The 20,400-nt window shown below is 51.0% G+C and overlaps 7 protein-coding genes and 1 non-coding gene across 8 annotated transcripts; 7 read left to right on the plus strand and 1 right to left on the minus strand.

Annotated features, from left to right (window-relative positions):
• Positions 1–2,387: 2,387 nt before the first annotated feature.
• On the plus strand, positions 2,388–3,698 carry Pmar_PMAR018801 (hypothetical protein; the record flags this gene model as incomplete). Its single annotated transcript, XM_002783605.1, has 3 exons — positions 2,388–2,828; positions 2,898–3,299; positions 3,345–3,698. The coding sequence occupies 3 exons, from the start codon at positions 2,388–2,390 to the stop codon at positions 3,696–3,698; spliced, it is 1,197 nt and encodes a 398-aa protein (XP_002783651.1).
• Positions 3,699–5,891: 2,193 nt separating this feature from the next.
• Positions 5,892–7,161, plus strand: Pmar_PMAR018802 (conserved hypothetical protein). The gene has a single exon (XM_002783606.1). It carries the CDS (start codon positions 5,918–5,920, stop codon positions 6,740–6,742), a length of 825 nt encoding a protein of 274 aa, XP_002783652.1. The 5' UTR covers positions 5,892–5,917; the 3' UTR covers positions 6,743–7,161.
• Positions 7,162–7,626: 465 nt separating this feature from the next.
• Positions 7,627–8,111, plus strand: Pmar_PMAR018803 (conserved hypothetical protein; the record flags this gene model as incomplete). The annotated part of the gene is made up of 4 exons (XM_002783607.1): positions 7,627–7,731; positions 7,786–7,854; positions 7,910–8,013; positions 8,060–8,111. The coding sequence occupies 4 exons, from the start codon at positions 7,627–7,629 to the stop codon at positions 8,109–8,111; spliced, it is 330 nt and encodes a 109-aa protein (XP_002783653.1).
• A 1,608-nt stretch (positions 8,112–9,719) lies between these two features.
• Pmar_PMAR018804 (conserved hypothetical protein) lies at positions 9,720–10,922 on the plus strand (the record flags this gene model as incomplete). The annotated part of the gene is made up of 10 exons (XM_002783608.1): positions 9,720–9,857; positions 9,908–10,039; positions 10,081–10,143; positions 10,184–10,255; positions 10,301–10,362; positions 10,412–10,481; positions 10,522–10,632; positions 10,692–10,728; positions 10,770–10,821; positions 10,868–10,922. The coding sequence occupies 10 exons, from the start codon at positions 9,720–9,722 to the stop codon at positions 10,920–10,922; spliced, it is 792 nt and encodes a 263-aa protein (XP_002783654.1).
• A 299-nt stretch (positions 10,923–11,221) lies between these two features.
• Positions 11,222–14,927, plus strand: Pmar_PMAR018805 (hypothetical protein; the record flags this gene model as incomplete). Its single annotated transcript, XM_002783609.1, has 24 exons — positions 11,222–11,361; positions 11,508–11,620; positions 11,876–11,951; positions 11,995–12,040; positions 12,081–12,154; positions 12,209–12,275; positions 12,316–12,391; positions 12,442–12,505; positions 12,556–12,647; positions 12,689–12,717; positions 12,761–12,841; positions 12,886–13,180; positions 13,223–13,311; positions 13,356–13,464; positions 13,509–13,590; positions 13,643–13,721; positions 13,767–13,964; positions 14,010–14,078; positions 14,124–14,243; positions 14,290–14,411; positions 14,453–14,561; positions 14,611–14,679; positions 14,726–14,807; positions 14,851–14,927. The coding sequence occupies 24 exons, from the start codon at positions 11,222–11,224 to the stop codon at positions 14,925–14,927; spliced, it is 2,358 nt and encodes a 785-aa protein (XP_002783655.1).
• Positions 14,928–15,086: 159 nt separating this feature from the next.
• On the plus strand, positions 15,087–15,484 carry Pmar_PMAR018806 (hypothetical protein; the record flags this gene model as incomplete). Its single annotated transcript, XM_002783610.1, has 4 exons — positions 15,087–15,107; positions 15,156–15,214; positions 15,249–15,328; positions 15,375–15,484. The coding sequence occupies 4 exons, from the start codon at positions 15,087–15,089 to the stop codon at positions 15,482–15,484; spliced, it is 270 nt and encodes an 89-aa protein (XP_002783656.1).
• Positions 15,485–16,020: 536 nt separating this feature from the next.
• Pmar_PMAR018808 (Myosin-2 heavy chain, non muscle, putative) lies at positions 16,021–18,857 on the minus strand (the record flags this gene model as incomplete). Its single annotated transcript, XM_002783611.1, has 13 exons — positions 16,021–16,113; positions 16,161–16,289; positions 16,338–16,403; positions 16,670–16,729; positions 16,770–16,857; positions 16,907–16,974; positions 17,047–17,160; positions 17,294–17,368; positions 17,669–17,769; positions 17,818–17,953; positions 18,047–18,169; positions 18,497–18,593; positions 18,682–18,857. The coding sequence occupies 13 exons, from the start codon at positions 18,855–18,857 to the stop codon at positions 16,021–16,023; spliced, it is 1,326 nt and encodes a 441-aa protein (XP_002783657.1).
• Positions 17,433–17,505, plus strand: Pmar_PMAR018807. Its single transcript has one exon. It is a non-coding gene; the product is annotated as a tRNA-Phe (tRNA).
• Positions 18,858–20,400: the final 1,543 nt, after the last annotated feature.

The following is a 20,400-nucleotide window of genomic DNA, read 5'->3' on the forward strand; positions in this document are numbered from 1 at the left end:
AGCTGTAGTGATCACGTAGCGGCAGGGTTAAGTGCTGAATTGGTTAATATTGAGTGTTCGAGGGGTCGTTGGCCCAGGTGCTCCTTTTCAGACTCAATGGCCAGCTGCTGCAAAGCGTCCTCGGATCTCCTCAACTACCTGGTCCTAACTATCATCTTTATACTGGGTGGTTTGCTTGTGGCTGCCTCTGTGTACCTATTCGTTACCTATGGCGGTCAACTGCTCCACGTGTGGCCCCTATGGGTCTCACTCTTCGTTGGAGTGGGACTGCTTATTGTCGGCTTCATCGGGTGCTCAGCTACATACAAATACAACCGATGTCTTTTCCTATGCTACTTAACTTCTGCCGGCTTCATCCTGGCTGTAGTCCTCATAGTCTCCATCGTAGTTACCGTCTATGGTAGGGCTATCGATTCTCTCAGTAGCTCTAATAGTCAACAACTACTCGATGTGACTGGTCAGGAGGCAACTGCCTACCGCTTCGTGCGATCATTCTACCTTGGTCTCTATGAGCAAGCTCAATGCAACGGTGGCTCGTGTGCATTCGAAAGTGGCACTCTGGTGTGCACCGAGATCAGTTGTACTGTGACTAAGGTTGGTGATGTCTTCGCAAGCTGGCTCCGTCGCGGCACGAGAGGACTCAATGCGGATATCCTTACTAGTTGTATTCGCGAGAGCGCCCCTCATGCAAGTGCTGATGCTGCGAGTGCATGGTGTGTCAGCGACACTGTCATATTTGACACTCTGGACCAATGGAGTTTGGTCACGCTCATTGCCCTTTGGGTTCTCAGTGGTCTGATATTATTGTTGGTGATGAGCAATTCATTCCTCCTTGCAAAGTAAAGGATGGTCGATCACAGCAGACCACGCCAGCTCCATTGTATAGCGGCTTCTTCTTCGTCGCGCATGCGTGCTTGTGCACGCGTACTCATGCTCATCAGATCGATCTCGCTATGGCCGGATGGCCCCTTTTTACGACGATTCAAGTTCTTAGGATGAGGGTTATTAACCCTCATCCTTAAACTTAACCCTGGGTTAAGTTTATATAAGAGATCATGAGACTGAGTAGTTCTTCTTTTGAGTCCAAATGGCACTTCCGAGTAGTGTTAGTCAACGAGGGGCTCCCGCTAATCCCACACTCCTGTGCTGCAAGCGTACGAGGGTCATCCGTGCCCACGCTGTTCAAGTCGAAGCTGTTCGAGGTCCTCATTCGTTCAAGGTGTGAATGTTGCATTTTCATAAGGCCCTTCCTTACTAGGTGTTTATCACTGCCGCTGCTGTTCGAGGCCTTATTGCATGATCTGAGGGTGCTTCTGCTGAGGCACTTAGGCTTCTTATCGTGGTGGTTGTATATCCTCTATCCTCCAGCATATTATGATTGGCTGGCGTGAAGGTTTCTGCGTGCATACCCGAGATGTGAAGAAGGCCTTCTATAAAGTAAGACTACTTGTTCCTATCCGGGTTGTTACGAACTCGAAGGAATTTGTTACTACTCGAATGATATTTGGCCTGGCTTGTGGGCCCTCGGGCCTGGAGCATTGTATGCAGACGATCCTTGCATTGGCCCGACTAAGTTGCCCTGCGAATTCAGTATTATGTCATGGTTGTGAGATCTACCTTGACGACATCACGTTTTATGGAAAACATGCCGATGTTATTGAAGCTGAACGTGTGTTTAAAGAGATAGCATTGATGTTCGGTTTTCAGTTCGCTGAAGATAAATCGAATGTACTTTGTATTGATCTCCCTGCACTTGAACCTTTCAAGCATTTAGGCGTGTGGTGGCTCTTTGAAGATAGTTACTTGAAGCTTGTATGTAATCGTGAAGGCTATCTACAAAAGTTGTCTAATCTACATCCGAGTAGCAACAATTTAACTAAGAGGAAATTGTTTGCCATTGCAGGTCTTACATTGGACATGTTCTATTCCCACGCCCTCCTGGCATTCTTTGGTGATGCACTACGTATAATCGGAGGTCGCTCTCCTCTTGATTGGGACAGTACTATTTCCCTGACCGATGCAAAGAATTCTGCTGTCTCGTCATGTTGTGATCTTATAGCCGATCTACTTCAAGGAAGTTGCCATCATGATCCTGTTTATAGTGAGGAACTACAGTTTAATATTACCTCTGATGCGAGTCAGTTTGGCTACGGATGGTCTATTACTGAGAATAACTCTCCTCAATTTGGTTATCAACGAGCGCGGTTATGGAAGAGATCTGAGCTACATTGGCATATAAATCGACGAGAACTATATGCCCTTTGTGACAGTGCTACCTTTATGCTGGATATTGTAACGGCCGCGGCAGCGAGGAGGAAGAAGAAGAGGAGGTGGACCTGTTCGCCCTACAGGCAGCGGTCCAAGCGGTGGTCTCTCGACAGGCCTCTATGAGGGTTACTAACGATGTTGGTATCGGCTACTACACCTTCATGAACGAGGGTCTGTCAGTCCAAGGTATGGTCAAGTACATGGCCCTCACCAAAGGCGGTCGCTTTCTCTCTTGGATAGCTGCTATCGCGTATGCAGTGGGTCGTTGGGTACTCTGGCCGCTGTGGGGTCGTAAACATATCACCCCTTCAGTAGAGGGGCGCCCTGGTTCGGTGAGAGTGAGGGAGTTCAACTCTCGAGAGGCTCTGAGACGCTGGGTCCACTCCGAGAAGAGGCACGGGTTCCGGTCCCCTTTGGGAATGGATATCGTACAGCTCGATGAGAGTCTCGATGGTTGTGGACCAGCGCGGACTTTCGTTCGAGTCTTCGTCACACATGCCTCTTCTGATGGCTTCAGTGTGGTCCCTCTGCTCAGTGACCTCAACGAGGCTTATGCGGCGGTGAGAAGAGGCTCTCATAGGGGCCCGCGGAATCGCCTACTACCACCCCTACGGGTTTCAGGAGCTCAGGTCCAAAGCGGACGGCTGAGGCGAACTCTAATGGACAGAGCACGAGATCTTCATGGTGACACCCTGTACCCTTGCTATACCGTAGACCACACTACGGTGCCTCAGCAAGGGTTTGGTCACTGTGTGAAGCTTCTACCTTCTATTCATCTGGTACTCCACAGTGTTGGTCGTAGACTAGGAGCCCCTCTGGACGTGGTACTCCTGGCGGCTATTGTCCTGGCGTCTGTGAGGGAGAGGGGATGGCGCAGAGTAGCCAAGGCGACTCTTGTGGTACCTCTGAGGGATGGACCCACTGAACACCAGCTGGTGGGCCTATTCGCTGATCTTAGGAATATCGACATACCATTGGAGGACGTCCCCGAAGACAACGGGCAACCCTGTGCGACCAGCGTCCTCAATTTGGTACGGCTGTTAGCATTGGTTTGGAGCTTTAATGTGCATCCTTAGGTCCTAACATTACGGCACATTATCAAGTTCCGTCGATGGACCATCCCGACTCCTCTGAGTAGCTGTGAGCGGCTCCTGGTGAACCTCCTACCGGCACAGTTCCCTTCGGAGACGGACACCTCTGGACGGTTCGAGCAGAACTTGAATATCATACCGCTCCCTCAAGGGAGTTCTGTTTCTGCAACGAGGGCGATGGATATTGCTTGCGACCAGACAAGTCGATATTCCTGGGCTCTGAGATTCAAGTGCCGTCAGCCCGACTACACTCGAGAGGACCTCGCCAGCTGGCTGAGGCACTTCCAAGACGCCTTGAGGGACATGGTCGTCGACCCTATGCGCCCACTATACCATTAGCCCTGATTACTTCAAGGGTAGGGATTACTGTTTGATGATACCAGTCTCCTATTTGAAGCTGCGCCCTTCGTTTCCATCTGCGTGCTCTCTACTGTATCGTGTTGTCACTGTAACGATTTTATGGTATCAGCCCTCATACCTTGGCCACAATGGCGAGGTCACGTCACTACTGCTCCCAGTTGACGGGGAAGCGATGCAAGCAAACGAGCTACGTAGACTGAGGGATGTGAACGCCGTAGAAGACGAAGGCTCTTCATCCCTATCCTGGGGGAGCGAGTGGGTCAAGGAAACAACACTCTGGGGAGATAGAGTCCACCAGGCTCAGAGAACCTAGCATGGCGACGTCGATGCATTGCTCCTGATTATGTGACTTCGATGAGCTGCCGCCGCTGCATGCTTCAGCTATTTGTGATGCTGACGTGTCAGCGTTCCGCTGTACGCGGTTTGGGTCTCCTGGCATCCTCGAGCTGACGGGTCTTCTCATCATCCTGGTGGCGCCGACTTCTCTGACTACTGTTTTCATGGAGATGATTTAATGGAGAGCGCACATGGTCCGAAGTATCGGTCACAGCGAAGGTTCTTCCGTTACTCATAGGTTTTCAAAGACTGCAACCATGTGAATGTGTCTAGCGTAACTCATCACCGATATCTCTCAGGAAAACACTGAAAATTATTCTTGTGTTATTCATCTCCAATAGAATCGGTTAAACCAACGTAGTAGTAGTACAGCCGGCATAAAGCTGTAGTGATCACGTAGCGGCAGGGTTAAGTGCCGAGTTGGTTAATATTGAGTGTTCGAGGGATCGTTGGCCAGGTGCTCCTTTTCAGATTCAATGGCCAGCTGCTGCAAAGCGTCCTCGGATCTCCTCAACTACCTGGTCTTAACTATCATCTTTATACTGGGTGGTTCGCTTGTGGCTGCCTCTGTGTACCTATTCGTTACCTATGATGGTCAACTGCTCCACGTGTGGACCCTATGGGTCTCACTCTTCGTTGGAGTAGGGCTGCTCATTGTCGGCTTCATCGGGTGCTCAGCTACATACAAATACAACCGATGTCTTTTCCTATGCTACTTAACTTCTGCCGGCTTCATCCTGGCTGTAGTCCTCATAGTGTCCATCGTGGTTACCGTCTATAGTAGGGCTATCGATTCTCTCAGTAGCTCTAATAGTCAACAACTACTCGATGTGACTGGTCAGGAGGCAACTGCCTACCGCTTCGTACGATCATTCTACCTTGGTCTCTATGAGCGAGCTCAATGCAACGGTGGCTCGTGTGCATTCGAAAGTGGCACTCTGGTGTGCACCGAGATCAGTTGTACTGTGACTAAGGTTGGTGATGTCTTCGCAAGCTGGCTCCGTCGCGGCACGAGAGGACTCAATGCGGATATCCTTACTAGTTGTATTCGCGAGAGCGCCCCTCATGCAAGTGCTGATGCTGCGAGTGCATGGTGTGTCAGCGACACTGTCATATTTGACACTCTGGACCAATGGAGTTTGGTCACGCTCATTGCCCTTTGGGTTCTCAGTGGTCTGATATTATTGTTGGTGATGAGCAATTCATTCCTCCTGTGCTGCAAGCGTACGAGGGTCATCCGTGCCCACGCTGTTCAAGTCGAAGCTGTTCGAGGTCCTCATTCGTTCAAGGTGTGAATGTTGTTGCATTTTCATAAGGCCCTTCCTTACTAGGTGTTTATCACTGCCGCTGCTGTTCGAGGCCTTATTGCATGATCTGAGGGTGCTTCTGCTGAGGCACTTAGGTTTCAGCCTGTGCGCTGACCCAAGCTCTCTGTCGTGTTCCAGTGTGGTGGAAGAATGAAAAAGAGGAGAACCTCATCTCGCTGCAACCTCTGGGACGAGTAGTAGTATTTGAACTGATCAGTAGAAGTGGTCGGAGCCGCAGAAATGTAACTCCCCTTCTAGCTTTCGGTGAGTCAGTGATTGTTGAGGGAGTTGTAGTGCGACTGCGATAGAAGGACCTGACGATATGTTCAGCGAAGACAAGTTATAAGAATAGCTAACTGGAAGTGATCTATCAACATAATGTGTATGCAGATACATTGCTGCGCCGAAACCTGACCGTTTTACTCTATTTACTCGAGTCTTGCACGCATGCACAACTACTTGTATTCGACTTTTTCGCACTGTGCTCTTGCGTGCGAAAAGTTCACAAACCGCTCGGATGGTTCCTGAAGCAGTTGTTACGGTGAAAACCCTTGAATGGCATCCCAAGTCGTCGCTTACCTCTTATCGCGATGGGCATTCATCAGCGTTCACTTCGTTTACCTTTATTGGTTGAATTTTATCTTCAACGACCCATTTGGTATCGGAGGGAACACTATGGATGCGAGGGCAGTCCTACCGTATGAGGAATGTACACATTTTGATCGGAAGGCTTTCGTCTCGAACATCGGATCATTTCTGATATTCTCCGCTCCCCATTCTCTGCTCGCAAGAACTGCAGTGAAGAGATTCCTAGGCTTGGAGAACAAGGCTTACGAGCGGCCTGTGTTCGCTTTCATGAGCCCGATAACGTGGTTCCTCAGCATCTACGGTTGGACGCCTATTACCGACTGTACTCGATTCGATATCACACAAGTTGGTCTCATCCAATGTCTCGTGTCTGGTGGGATATTTATTCTGGCCAACCTATACCTACTTGGTCTTTTCTACGTCCTCCCGGATCATGTCTTCGGGACAAGCCGCTACAAATACCATGAAGGTGAGGAACAGCCGCATGAGCTGTTCACCGCATTCCCCTACAATCTGGTCCGCCATCCAGCGGCTTCGTCCTTCCTATGGATGTACTGGGTGCTCCCGGCATACACTCCGAGCCATCTCCAACTAGCCGCTCTCTGGACGATCTATATCATCCCGGCGACGCTGTTGTTTGAGGAGGGCGGTCTCAGAGGACCAGCTGGGGAGTTCGGTAAGGCATATGAAGATTACGCCAGTAAAGTGAATGCCTTTACCCCCAGCAAGCACGCTATTGCAAGCGCTCTCGGTTGTCCTGTGGGAGCTAGAACCAACCGCAAGAGTGCGTAGAGTTATTTCTAGAGGGGGTATCTCTGTCGAGTATGTCTATCGTCGTCTACTAGTTGCCTGCTGGCGTTCTGGACTTCACACTTCGAAGTCGCTCAGTAGTGCACGTTCTGTTATAGTCATTTGCTCCTGATTCCGTCGTCCTGAATCTCGGAAAGGTCTCGCTGCCGTGGTGAACGAGCTCCTCTCGTTTGTTCGGCTGCTTAGATGGTGGCCTCACAGCGTTCGCTCGATCAGGCTATATGCGTGCCACATGGGAGCCTCGCGCATTTCCCATTGTTCTTTCCCGTCGAACTACTTGTAGATTTATATAGATATCAGATATTCTTAATCTCACTATATGAATAACCCTCGAATCTCCTAATGATCCTGAGTCGTCATGGACAGGGCCTAAATGGCCCCCGAGACGATACAGGAGCTTCTCTGTAACCCCTGTTGTGTTAATAGTGCTGGGATGTCTTCTCGTACTAATAATTTCACTATACCAAATTATCATAATCCGTCCTATTCGGCGAAATACGTCCGAGCGCCGTGTCTTCTCGCGAGATGTGGGCTTGTCGCTACTAGGCTACAAGCCGTACCACTTCCCTAGCCTCTCAACCGCATCAATCACTCTAGCGTATCGTCGTACATCAACGTGATATGGCCATCGCTCAAGAAGGTAAACGTTCACCGTACGTAGTAGGTGAATCCATATTCGAGCGCGTATAAGGAATCATGTAAGAGTGCCAATGACCAAGGTATCGGTTAACATATGGTCACTTTTGGAGGGAAGGTATCATACTGAACGCGTGAACAGGAAACTTCGTGGCGAGCGAGAAATTCTGAAACGTCGGACGATGTGTTTCTTGCTTGAGTTAGTCAGCAGCAGTGGTATTGGATTTGTAATGGGTGGCAGGCGCCTTCTCCACGGCAATTACTTCACACGTTACCTTTTCGGCTCACTCGCTGTTATCTGGATTGCCGAATATGCTGCTGCCTGTCAATACGGTGTATTCAATGGATCGACGAGGACCTATTTCGTATCTTGCTTGCTCAACCTCTAGATACCACGCCATCGTAATCCCAACTGGATGTGGTCTTGGTGGCTCGAGAAGCAGAACCAGATAAAAAATGTGAGCTTTTCATCTCCGTCGTCCAGCTCCTCCAACTCCTCCTTCTCCCCTTCAGGGTGAGATACCAGCCAACACCCCAGGTTATGCTATGGTCAAGTGGAACAATGAGGCCGAACAGAGATGGCTCAAGACGCTCAATGTTGAGGCTATGAACGAGGAGTAAGGCTGTCGGACCTTGTCCGTGGCACTCACTATTCAATCTCAGATTCGCCCGCCGTCGGGAAGCTTATTACAAGGGTCATCACGGTGGTCACTAATATGCCCATACTCACTTGTTATTACATCCGTACGCTAGGGCGTCGGAATACGAAAGGTCGATCAGCGTTGTGATATGGAAGGACACTTTTGTGAAGCTTGTGTTGCGCTGTGCATAGTCTAGAGACAAGGGTGATAAGTTTTAGTCTCCATTGGCAATGATGACCAAACGTTCCTTTTTTTCTGAAGTAGTCTGTCAGCTCGTTGCTGGCCAATGCTGCTCGGGCTCACTACTAATGACTTTAGTACTCACTGAGCTACTACTGGGGCGGGGCGGAGATCAAATTATGCATGATTGAGAATTCACTGTTCAGACTGCCCTCCTGTGTTGAAATCATTGATGACGGGAATGTCTCCTAGGCATCCTGAGGTTGGATCGTACGTTTTAATTCGTCAACATGTGGTAGCCGAGTAGCTCAGCCGTAGTTCTTGCTAGTGATTTTGAAGAACAATCCGGCAGTCCATAGGCGATACTCTGATGTCTCTGATGGAGAGACAAAGACGGTGGTGGAGGGGCAGGCTCGTGATGAGCGTTGGAATGTGTTGGTTATAAGGTTGCTGTGGAATTGAGAGTTAGCATGGCAACCTGTGGTGGTGAATTTCGAAAGCACTCGATGGGAATTACAAGGGGTTACGAACCGTTTTCATAAGAGCTTCCACGGCTCATCATCGTCATCATCATCACGGGTGGACCGTCACTATGTGCCCTTGTGTAGGGTATCGGTCGGGCCGAAGCTCGTCATGCATCGATATCGATCTTTTGCTTGAGTGAGTCTGTCGTTATGATGAGAGGCTGCTCTTTGAAGGACACAGAGATTGAAACCAGGGGCAGGGGTCTGGGAGGGGGTTCCCTCCGGATAGGCTTCCTCTCATCACTGATTATCCTCATAAATCTCTCGACTTTCCATCAAGCGCTATCGAAATTACTGTAGGTTTTTTGCCTTCGAAACCAGGTCATCAGTCTGAGTCGCGCTTCCTCGCCAACCACATGGCTTTCTGCGATCCTGTAAGTGCAGACATTACTATATGAAGGTGGTCCTCTACCAAACACTACACTAGGGGCACATGGGCAAACAATACAAATTCTTGTTGTTGTTCCTTTTTGGTTTCTAGTAATAGCATTTGTCGTGTTGTGTTGGTTTAAGACCCTTACCAATGAGGTCACTTTTACAATGCCCTATGGTATCACGATAAAGCAGTTTGTAGTGAGCACGTCGATGGCGTTCAGTAGTCTTCTTATGGGTAGTAAAAGTACCTCTAAAAACGCCGACCTTCAGCGTGTGATCAGGCTCGATAGTAGTACACGCGATCATGCAACCATCGCTGCAGCAACCAGACTTTACTGATGAAGTCGAGGCGCGGCAGAGGGCGATCCGAAGCGTAGGGGATGACCGGTCCTGTGGAGGTAGCAATGGGTACTTCGACAGGTTCAAGAAGAGGAGCTATTACGGTCACAAGGCGGGGCCTCGGGTCGACCGCGGCGGCGGCCTGTGGGGGAAGAGGAATAGTGTATCATCATTGATGAATGTAATTGCCATGATGTTTCTGAGGACGGAAAGTGTTGATTTGATCAGTTTGATGCGGAAGTGTTGGAGGTGGTTGAAGTCACTATGTCGTATTCAACCTCTCAAGACGTCTTCTCGGAGGACCCCAACTACTCCTCCGTCTCGGGCACACAGAGCTCTGCTGCTGCTGGAGGCGGCAAGTACAGCAGGAAGGACTACTGGGACCTGGACCAGATACTGCAGGTGGGCCTGGGAGGGAGAGGGTCAGTGCTGTTGGCCATCGATAGTCGTAGGATGAGCAGCTGATCGACTGCCGACTTATCGACACTGCCTACGGGTTGGGCTGGATGAATAGTCAGGCGGCTGAGGTCCATTCCTATCAACAGCAACAACAACAGCAATCAGAGGGAGATGACGAGAATATGGTAAGGGCTCTACTGTGGATGATGATACGTGCAGTCATCAGAGCCAGGCTGAGAATAATGACAGGGCATCGACGGGTCAGTCAGGGGCCGCCGATGGCAACCATGTAGGATTTGTGTTATTGGCAATCTGTGAGGCTTCTGTAGTTGCCAGCTGACTGCAAACTATCCCTTCCAATGTGGATTGCCGAGGGCCTCTATCTACGTCGCTTCGTGGAGGTGGGCCGGCCCCACCTGGCCCTACAACTCATAGTCATACGTCAGATCGAAGAAGTCCCATCGATATTCAATGCGAAGATGCAGGGCTTGATGACTTTGGAAGCATCGTAGGCCCAACCTCTCCTGTGTTGATGACCACAGGCCTTCCCTATTCAGAGTCATGCGGCTAGACCAGAAGAGCTTCTACTACTTCGAAATTGGCATGCGGTTGGCGGCTCTCCTCGGGGTAGACCGTCAGGGCTGAGGGGCGCCACTCTTGAGTGTAGTTACACTCACTGATGGAAAGACTCCTGAAGGGGATGTTCGAACGAGCGAGGAATATCTTCGATGTCGCCCAGACCCAAATTGTGGGGGCTGACCAGGAGAAGAAGATGCAGGTTCGGACCATTGCTGCTGCTGCTGTTGCTATTACCACTCCTCCGGCAATTCGTGTTAGGTTCTCATGGACTTCATGACGAGGAGCGAACGAGAGAGTAAGTCGGCAATCGACAGCTCTAGTGTACTCCGTGTTCAGTGTTCCATCAAGGAGTTATGGTGGCTGCGGAGTACGAGCTCTTCCGCAAGGGGTGAGTCTACTAGTACTGCTATTGTCTCGGCCACTCCTAACTGTAGGGAGCTGTCAAAGGTCCGTCAATCGGCAGTCCACATCGCTCCTCGACGAGAATAGGCATGCTCCTATTTCACATTATCTCCCTTGAGGGTTGTGTTATTCTTGTCAATGTTGACCTTCCTGTGTTGTTATCGATGTCGTTGTTTCGGGCGAAGGAGTGGTGGTCCTATCGTATTACCACCACTGACGGTACGGACGGACATGCTAAGCCCTTTGAGAGGTGGGTTCAGGGACGCCAGAGGAGATCGATGGTACGGCCGGCACTGTGGTGGTTGCCAATATTGACAACGACCCCGCAGGGAAGGTCAAGTTGCTGCCGTCACGCGCCATGAAATTATCCTTCGCGATGCGATCAGATGAAAGTCCTAGTCGGCAGCCTCTCGGGTATGATACGGATCTTCCTCCCAAGAGGCGGCCCTGCTGGTGGGCACACCCTCGAGGATCTCGTACTAGAGAAGAAGCTCGACGGGCCCATACTACAGCTACTCGCCGGCCGGTGAGGGCCATCAGTACTGTCTGCTCCTACTGAGCCTATCAGGTTCATCAGTGGCACCTCGGATATCTTCCTTGCTATTCTCCATCCCTATTCCCTCGGCGTGTACCCTTCCCCTAGTCGCTATCATGCACCACATTTCCCATTAGATATGCGGTGTCCGCAGTGAAGGCAGGCGGAGTGGCGGCCTATTTCAACATTCAGCAGGTCGCTACTGCAGCAGTTATAGGAATCTCATTCCACTACAGGTTGCCATACACAAGTTAGCTAGGCCAGCTTATAACATGACCAGTGGTGCCTTCGCTGGGGATCGAACCTCCGCGGGTTTAGAGTCCATATGTGTAGTCAGATCACTAACGAGACTAGTCGCCCGATGAGATCCCAGGTTCAATCCCTGGATGGAGTACTCCAGTTCTTCCTCAATGGGAGCTTCGCCTTCCATCGACTCCTTCCTCAGTCCTCCTTCATCCTACCCGGGCCTTTGATGTGTGTCAATCTCTCTGCTTCGCTCCGCTAGAGATTTCGCCCAGATACCTGATGGCTTCGGGTCAATTCATCACCGTGAACTCAGAAATGACCATGGAATCCTACCGGTGGGTTCAGGGAGCCTCCACAAGCACCGCAGCTGCTTCTTAGGTATTCAATACTGGCTGCCGCTGGTGATAATGTTGACCACATGCAGGTGGGGCCTGAGGGTCGTCAGGACTTACTGTTGGCAGCAGATGAGTGGCAAGAGGCTTACGGCCGATTGGAGGACCAACTTGGGGGACCACATCTCTTGGCTTGGCGCGGCCCGGTAAGAGGAGGACAGCAGCAGGAGCAGCAGACCCTTGCAAATGCGTATCTTTAGGTTCGATCGAGGGCCGTTGGATGTGGTGGCCCTCGGGGACCAAACCCTCTTTGTGGTCGACTATAAGGTCCGATCTCTTCCTCTCCCCTTCAGCACACTATCCTCAGGGGAGAGTGAAGTCCCAACGAAGATTAGAATACCCGTGTACGTCCGCCCACGTCTGCGCCGCCCTCCATGGAGCCAGTAAGGGAGCATACTCCAATGACACAGTCAATGCCCCCCCCCCCTGCCAGATGATAAGGAGACCACCCATCAGCTCCTCATCGGCACACAGACCGGTCACATACTAGTCTTAAGGTCAGCAGCAGCAGCAGCAGCTGTTTTGTGACCATGATCCACCATTGTAGAGAGCGTGCCCTGGTCTGGTGCTGTCTGGTGGGCCCATCCCCCATCACTGCCATCATAGTAGCGGAGTTCGGCGATACCATGGGGATGATATGTAGACCATCCGGAGGATGCCCACGAAGACCCTTGTCTCAGGTTCCCTAGATGATGCCGGTCTCCTACAGGTGGGCCTCGATGAGTGCCGACCACTCGGCTGCTGGTCTTTAGGTATCCTACCTTGGTACGGACCCTCCAGTAGCCAGTACCATGGTCAATACCGATACACGAGCCTTGGACTATGACCACATGGTGGGGCCCCCTTTCTGACCCTCAAAGGTCCCCCCTCCCCTCAGGAGGCTGAGCATAGGCAACTCGTGAACACGATAAAGCAATATCAGAAGACAGCAGAAGATGAGGACCCTCCCCCTCAAGTCCGCTCCAGTGAAGTGACCGTCAGCGTCTCTGTACCGCCGACAATCGATCCCCCAAGTAGCGTTGACCTTTCGGTCTTCCAAGATGGTCAGGACCAGCAAGGCCTCTATATGGTACATGACGACTTCTCTTACCTCTTTGATCGACACCCTCAGAATGATGGGCTACCACAGCAGCTCACAGTCGATTTCGAGATCACCAACACGGACCCTCGAGGTCAGCCAGAGTGCATGGCCGCTGCATACCATCCATTCACAGGTCGGGAGGCTAGAGGGCTCACTCTTACTGTCCAGCCCCTGTCCGATGCAGTAGTGACCATGACCACGAAGACCATGGCACTCGGGGACGTGGGGCCGACCTCTGCAGCTTGAGTAACCTGTCTAGCTAGCAGGTCCAAGCGGGAGGCTCATCCATGCGAGTTTCTCTATCCTTTTACGTCAGCGCTCATGTCCTTTGCAGTAACCGTTCTGTGGAGCTCGTCGCGGTGTACACTCTTGGCGGTAGGTTTGGGACCTGTTCTGCATCCAGCATGGTTCGACCTCAGATATCCTCCAATTTACCACGAGGGTCTTTGAGTTGCCATTGTGTTTCGTAGCTCGTCTGATACCACCTACGAAGGAGGCCAAGTACCGCTCCAGGGAGTGTTGGCCTTCTCCTCTTACCCTGCTCCCCCATCAGTTTCAAAGTTGCTATCGGCGCCAGTGCTATCCCCCCTACTTTGGCAGACATCTTCCAGGACTTCCTCGAGGGGTCCCTGGTAGGGCCATGTGTAGGAGGTCTCAGGAGACAGGACCACTCTCAGGTTGGCCCTGAAGGCACCGTCCGGAATGCCCTCTCGATGCGGCTAACCTGTGGGAAGGATGTGACCATTCTGCAGTCGAAGACCAGCAGCAGATTCTGCGTCCAGTCGTCCGACTTTGGTCCGCTGTGGGTCGGTCTGGCCGAGCTCGATAAACGCTGTAGGGAGTTTTTCAATGGCGACTTCAAGCTGACATATTTGGTGACCATTCTGGACCTCCTCTGTATCTTCATCGCGTGAACCTAGGATTCCCTCCCACTGCAGGATTACTTCGCGCTCTTGGATGATCATTTCTCGATTCGGCATCATCTACAGGTGGGGAGATCCGGCGGAGCGAAGCAGATGTTCGTCCGCTTACAGGGCCTTCGGTTGGCTGTGGACAAGGAATCCTCCCGATACAGGGATAACCAGAAGCAGCTCTTGACGAGGCTGAAGGACAAGCAGCCGACTGACCTTAATGGAATCGATGAACTTCTAGAAGTCGAAGATGTCGCACCCGGGGATTGAACCTGGGAGCTCCAGTCAGGTTACATACGGCGGCCTCATCGAAGTTCTCGACGAAATTGAGGATGCCCGCACTGCTCTGCGCGTCATTGGTGGTGACCTTGCTGCTGCCACAGAGCTCATGATTGGCCTCATGCAATGGAGGTCTGCTGGTCTGGACTACCGGCCGAGACCTTCCCGACCAGGTTTGACATGGGCCACGAAGATGTCCAATACCTCCGCCGTGTCCTCTCCTCCACTACTCTCCTAACGGCCGCTGACGCCCCGACCACCGACTTTGATCTTCCAACGGAAGTATTGGCCGCAGGTGGTCTTAGCCTCAATGTGAGTTGTCGTGTGTCAGACCGAGGCCACTCATCTGATGGCCCCCACCCAAGGCTGGCAGGAGAGGACTGAATGCGCCATCAGCCAGGTCCCCTTTCCCGGGCTGTTGTTGTTGTGATTGCCCGCCGTTGCAGTTACTGAAGACAGCGGCCTTCTCCAAGTCCGGCCAGGACGAGGTCTACAGGTTAGGGCAGTGCCGCATCGCCGCAGATACCAGTACCACACTGTTGAAGGGTGGCTTCACACGACCCACGATCAGGTCGTCTGAAGAAGCTCATGACTCGACTTATCGAACGCCTGGCGCATGGCGCGAGGCCCACCGCTCGTAGGGAGTGAGCATGCTCGATCATGTCATTACATTTCGCATCTGCTTTGGTCTCGAGTTGTATCATCAGTAGTAGTACTTGCAGACGGGGATGAGTTACACCGATGATAGGCCACTTCGCAGTGGGGGACCTCGGATTCTTTGATCCGTCGGTGCCACATACCAATGACATGGTCTCCTGGGTCAAACACGTAACCATTATCATGATGAGGATGATGATCCATCACGATCTTGTATAGTTACGGTATGAGAATCCAGCAGGAGGAGACATCGATTTCGACAAGTCCACTGCACTCCGGTCAACCGTTGCTTTATGACATTGCTGTATGCAGGTACCAGCTCTGCTGGGGTCACCCGTGCTTGGCCGACCCAACTGCGGCTGCTAGCCTCGATATGGAGTGGATGAGGCGAGGTGGTCCTCTGCTTCGCTCCGCTAGCTTCTTTCAACCTTTCCTCAGGTGTCCCCATTGGTCCACCCCTCCGGCCCACACCAGAGGTCCCCCGAGCACCGGAGATGCCCTCCATCGGGCCATACGAGTACATCATCGGGAAGCCCCTACAGGAGTAAAGCCTCCTTGTCCATGGCATGGCTAGTGATACCACAGGTACACCGTCCATCCATACGACATCAGCAGCCACAGACTAGGCGGGCCCATGTGCCTCTCGAAGGGCCTTATAGTAACCAAGCAACAGCAGGCAGCTACCAGTGTTGCTGCACTCCAAAACACTGCTCGCATGGTGGATTCATGGTCAACACGATTATACCGCAATAACCGTCGTTCAATCATTTGGATATAATGTTGTTTAGTTATAGCAATAGTGAATGGTTCGGCTTCCTTATTGAGGAGTATCTACTCTGATTACACTATGCTCGATCAATTAGTCATTCGTGGTATAAGTGTTCGTCTATTAACGAGCTGGCGACTTGGTGTCGATGACTTTGGTAATGCCAACTTCCTATCGTCCGCTCCCTCCCACCCAAAGGTTCGCATTGGAGGTGCGAGCTCGGGGGTATTTTTCTAAATCCGAATTCAAGATTGTAGGGAGTGGACCTTGGACAGTTTTGAGGCAAAACTAGAGAACGAAACTCATCCGGTACGCCGTTCAATTAGAAAGCATGTCTCGATAGACTCGATCACCAACTATGAAGGATTCATCGTACTTCGCCTCATACACGTCGATGGTCTTCAAGATTTCCTGGATTCTCCAATAGTTATGAACACAACGGGAACCCAACACCCCACTTTGTCAATCTTTTCCACGTCTTCTTCATCTTCCACCGAGCCATCGCTAGCGAGGCCTCTTTTGCAAGACAAATATTCACGCTGAGCGATTAGCTTGAGGATCGGCAGTCGGTCTATCAGCCTCTTCGCCTATAATATATAACGGGATGACCAATAATTCAAATCGGATGGTCTCACTTCCCTCGCGTATACGTCGGCGACGTCTTTGCCTTCCAATAGAGCATTCTCAATAGCACTGACGATCTGAGAAAATGCTGGGGTCTTGGATGATGGGATACTTCTCGACCGATTACCCTAAGGAGGTCGTCTCGAGAAGGCGCACACGCTTCTGAACTCCACAGCTCGTGGGTGCTCATCATCGCCTTCTTGAGTTTCTCTATGCCTTGGAGTGGTGAAGGGCTGGAGTTCTTCAGCAACACTGGGAGAGTATCTTAGAAGTAGTCAGCCATTACTCCTGCATCTATAGGGCCCGGGTAATGGAGCAGAGAATGGTACCCAGTCTCACTCACGTGTTGTCCCTTGTTGCTGACAGGCGTTTGCGTGGTCATGCTGAGTTTCAAATGCCGTATCTGATATATGTACTAAGCGCCGAGGGATGAGGAACCCAACCTGCGCGAGCAACTCCCTTCGCTCGTCATCCCATGCCTCGTTAGCTGCGGCCGCCTCGTCCACTTGGCACTCACAGAAACGGGTGAATCTAGTGAGCCAATCACGATGTAGTGTGTCACTTCGGCAACTGAGCGTACCTGCACTCCAAATCTTCGATCGCCTCATTCAGCTTCGTTTCAACGGCTTTGGCGAGTTCTGCTACAAACTGAATGGCCAGTAAAAAAGCATAGAAATTTCGAACAGGGTTGGCGGAGAGAGAGAGTCTAGAGCTCCTCACATTGTCAATCTTCTCTTGGGTTTCTCCGTGCGCATTCAGCAACTTCGCTTGAATCTCATCACGTTCCGTCATTACATATGTGAGCTGCTCTTGTAACAGACAGACTTCGGATGACTGAGAGCACCAAGGGTGTGGTAAAGGCGTTCCCGGAAAACGGCAAGATTTCTGCGTTAACGTTGAGGGTGCCGATTCATCGCGGGGAGAATGAGAAGGAATTTACAGGCGCCCGACGCGACGACTTCCCTACGAAAATGTCTTGTAGTTCGTTGGCAGCTGCTTCCATCTCTGACTTATGGTACTCTTCCATCTCCTGTCGTAAAACCTAAAAAGTAAGGTCGTTAAGAATATAAACCCAGCAACTGCTGAGAACACATATTCAAAATATAGCCCAGATAGCTCAGTTGGGAGAGCGCCAGACTGAAGATCTGGAGGTCCTCAGTTCGATCCTGGGTCTGGGCATCTTTCTATTCACCATGACTTCTTTCTCGAATTTGCTGTATATCTTCAGTACTATATGATTACAAGGGCAATCGAGACAATTCGGCCACAGTTACACCGCAGCTTGCACGTACGGCATGCGCGTAATTCGGCGTCGCAGTCTCATCACCGAGTCCTTCCTCACCGAAATCTGCTCCTTGTAGGTCTCTTCCAACCGTTTTGCGATCTCATTTACTGCCGTATCGACCTTCCTATTAGAAGCATTCGCTCCTTTGAAAGCTGCACCTGGAGATGATGAACCATCCCGCAACAACGTGTTTGCATCCCACCGACCAATATCTTTCACGAGCTGCATCAGCTGCTTTTTATGAGCATCGATCGACTCATCACTGACATCCCGGATAAGCTCAAGCTGATCATCTAGCATAGCACGCTCTGTACAGACCCGCGACGCCTCAGCCAATTCGACCTGAAGAATTTTCCGAATCGTCAAGCTCCCGAATGAGTACAAAATCGCTACCAGAACGATAACCAGGATGGAAAGTGAACAAGCGATTCTTACTTCTTTCTTTATACGTGTATCCACCTCCGCAGAGAGAGACTCGATTGCCTCGAGGAATCTACTTTTCTCCGACTGCTGCAACTCCACGCATGCAGCAAGTGCCGTAGCCAGCTCCTCCTTGACCTAAACACGAATATCCTGACCTCGTACAGGTGATTATTGATCGTCTAGTGATGAGTACTCTCTCCACTGCATGAGCCATCGAGCCCCACTAGTCAGAAAATATTTAATCGTGAGCAGATGTGAGCTATAATGATGAGGAAAACAAGAACAGTGTTCGGCAAACACTGTTCGCTTATGAAGCACTTCACTGTGCAAAAGTTCTCGTAATAGAAAATATCCCCGAAATGAGCCTCTAGGGAGAATTGTACCCTGCATGTGCAAATTTGAACAATCATCGCCCCTGGTGTTACGGCCAAGCACTGCGAGTTGTCGTAAGTGAGCCGATACCTTAGTAACTTCCTCAGCTCTGTCACTGTCTGTCGTGATCGAACAGAGGATATCCTTATGGGCATCTTCCACACTCTGTAGGAGCCTCTCGAGGGCCCTAAAAGGAAGACCCTCGATGACCAACGACCCTCCCATACGACTATCACGGCGATATGACTGAGGGAAAACGAGCGTGTCACTCCTACTGAGTGACGTCCAGTCGGAGTAGCTTCGTCGCCTCTTCCGAGTAGTGTCGATCCAACATCGTAACGGTGTCATCGTCCCCTTCGTTCGTCTTATCGTCAATTTCTAGCAGCATGGCTTCCATCTCTCTGCGATCTTCCTTCAGTCTGTTCCTGATCTCCGCGGCCAACGTGGTCATCGATTTCGCTGACGATAAACCTCTCACCGCTGGCTCGATATATCTCCCATCAACTCAATGCATACTACATGAAAAAGTACCATAACGACGTGATTACAATGGCAGTCCCGAAAGAACTTCCAGAAAGGACCTCACATCTAGCAGGAGAATGATTCACAGTTTTTCTCGACTCCCACTCGCCTCCTGTATCTCAGTACAGCTTGCCTTATAGCCCTCTCCGGTTCCACTCACATCACAACAGCCCCCGACGGCCACTGAGATGTCAACTATCACAGTACTGATGAATTCAATACCGATAAGAGTTGGTTGAGGTCATACTGTCCGACAAATGTGGTTTACGACGTAGACCCGCCGATCGTCTCTGCAAAATTTGTGAGGAGCTATGAGTACCAAGTTCATTCATGCCTCACTAGCACACCGGCAATATCGATCCTATCTGGGATATTACACTGGTTCAGACGAAGCTCTACCATAAAAGGGCTCATAACAATGGATCGAACGGACACCCAGAAACCATTGAAGAGATATAATACAACTCGACGACAGGAAGTTGTTCAAAATAATAGAGCTCGAAGGTAATCCAGCAGTAGCGAGCTGAGTATTGCTCATGAGGAGGCGCTCCCTCCAATGGGACCGCCAGCCTCTGTACGATCTGTTCAATATTACCTCCTATTACTTTTTCACCATGTATCTGATAATGAACCAATACGGCGGCTGGTCTAACAAGAGATCAACTCACATAGCCGAGACGTATATGAAAATAGCTACCGGCCAGAACATTGAATGTGTGTTGATCATAAGCTCTGCGAAGGGTGTGGCAGGATCGTGCCCGCCCCAGTCTGTCCTGGCAGGCCAGGGGATGTCCGCTCGAGTGATTGAGGGAGAGAGCAGCTGAAATCAGGCATCACGACAAGATGGTCTCAACGCGTCACCAGAGTCCTTCTGGGCCTCCTCCCAGTGGCCCTAGCCACGGCATTCGACATGAGCGACGACATAGAAGTAATCCTGAGTGGGAGTTCGGGCCCCGTATACGAGGTGGTGCTCACCTGGCGAGATCGGCGACTTCTGCGGTAGGGGGCTGGGAGGCAGTTGGGGGGCGATGGAAAGTCATGTCGGATAGTGGAGAAGTCGCTGAGCGATTTGGAAGCAGTGTGGGAAAATATGTACATGGTCAACTACACGTGTTGGTGAAAATGTGAAAATTCTGAGGAAATTTTGGGAAAATTCTTATTGGTTTCTGTACACTTCTACCCGAATTCGTATGTTAACTTCTATAGGAAACTCCTGAGCTCAGCTGAGGAAAGCGAACATATATTCCAACAACACTTCTCCCGCGAGTTGGGACGACGTTCTCACTCTCCCATACGAGCTCATTCTAGAGCGGCTCTTCTAGTATTTCAGGTGCAACACTAGGCAAGGGCTTTTCGACTATACGGCACTAGAACCAAATCGTGAAGACGTCATCGGCTGCTGCTGCTCAACTCGAATAGAGCAGACTAACGAGCGAGTACCCATGTTCACCCAGTGACTGGAGCCTGCCTGC

This window comes from Perkinsus marinus (genome assembly GCF_000006405.1).
Source record: "Perkinsus marinus ATCC 50983 genomic scaffold scf_1104296936966, whole genome shotgun sequence".
NCBI classification, from domain to species: Eukaryota; Perkinsozoa; order Perkinsida; family Perkinsidae; genus Perkinsus; species Perkinsus marinus.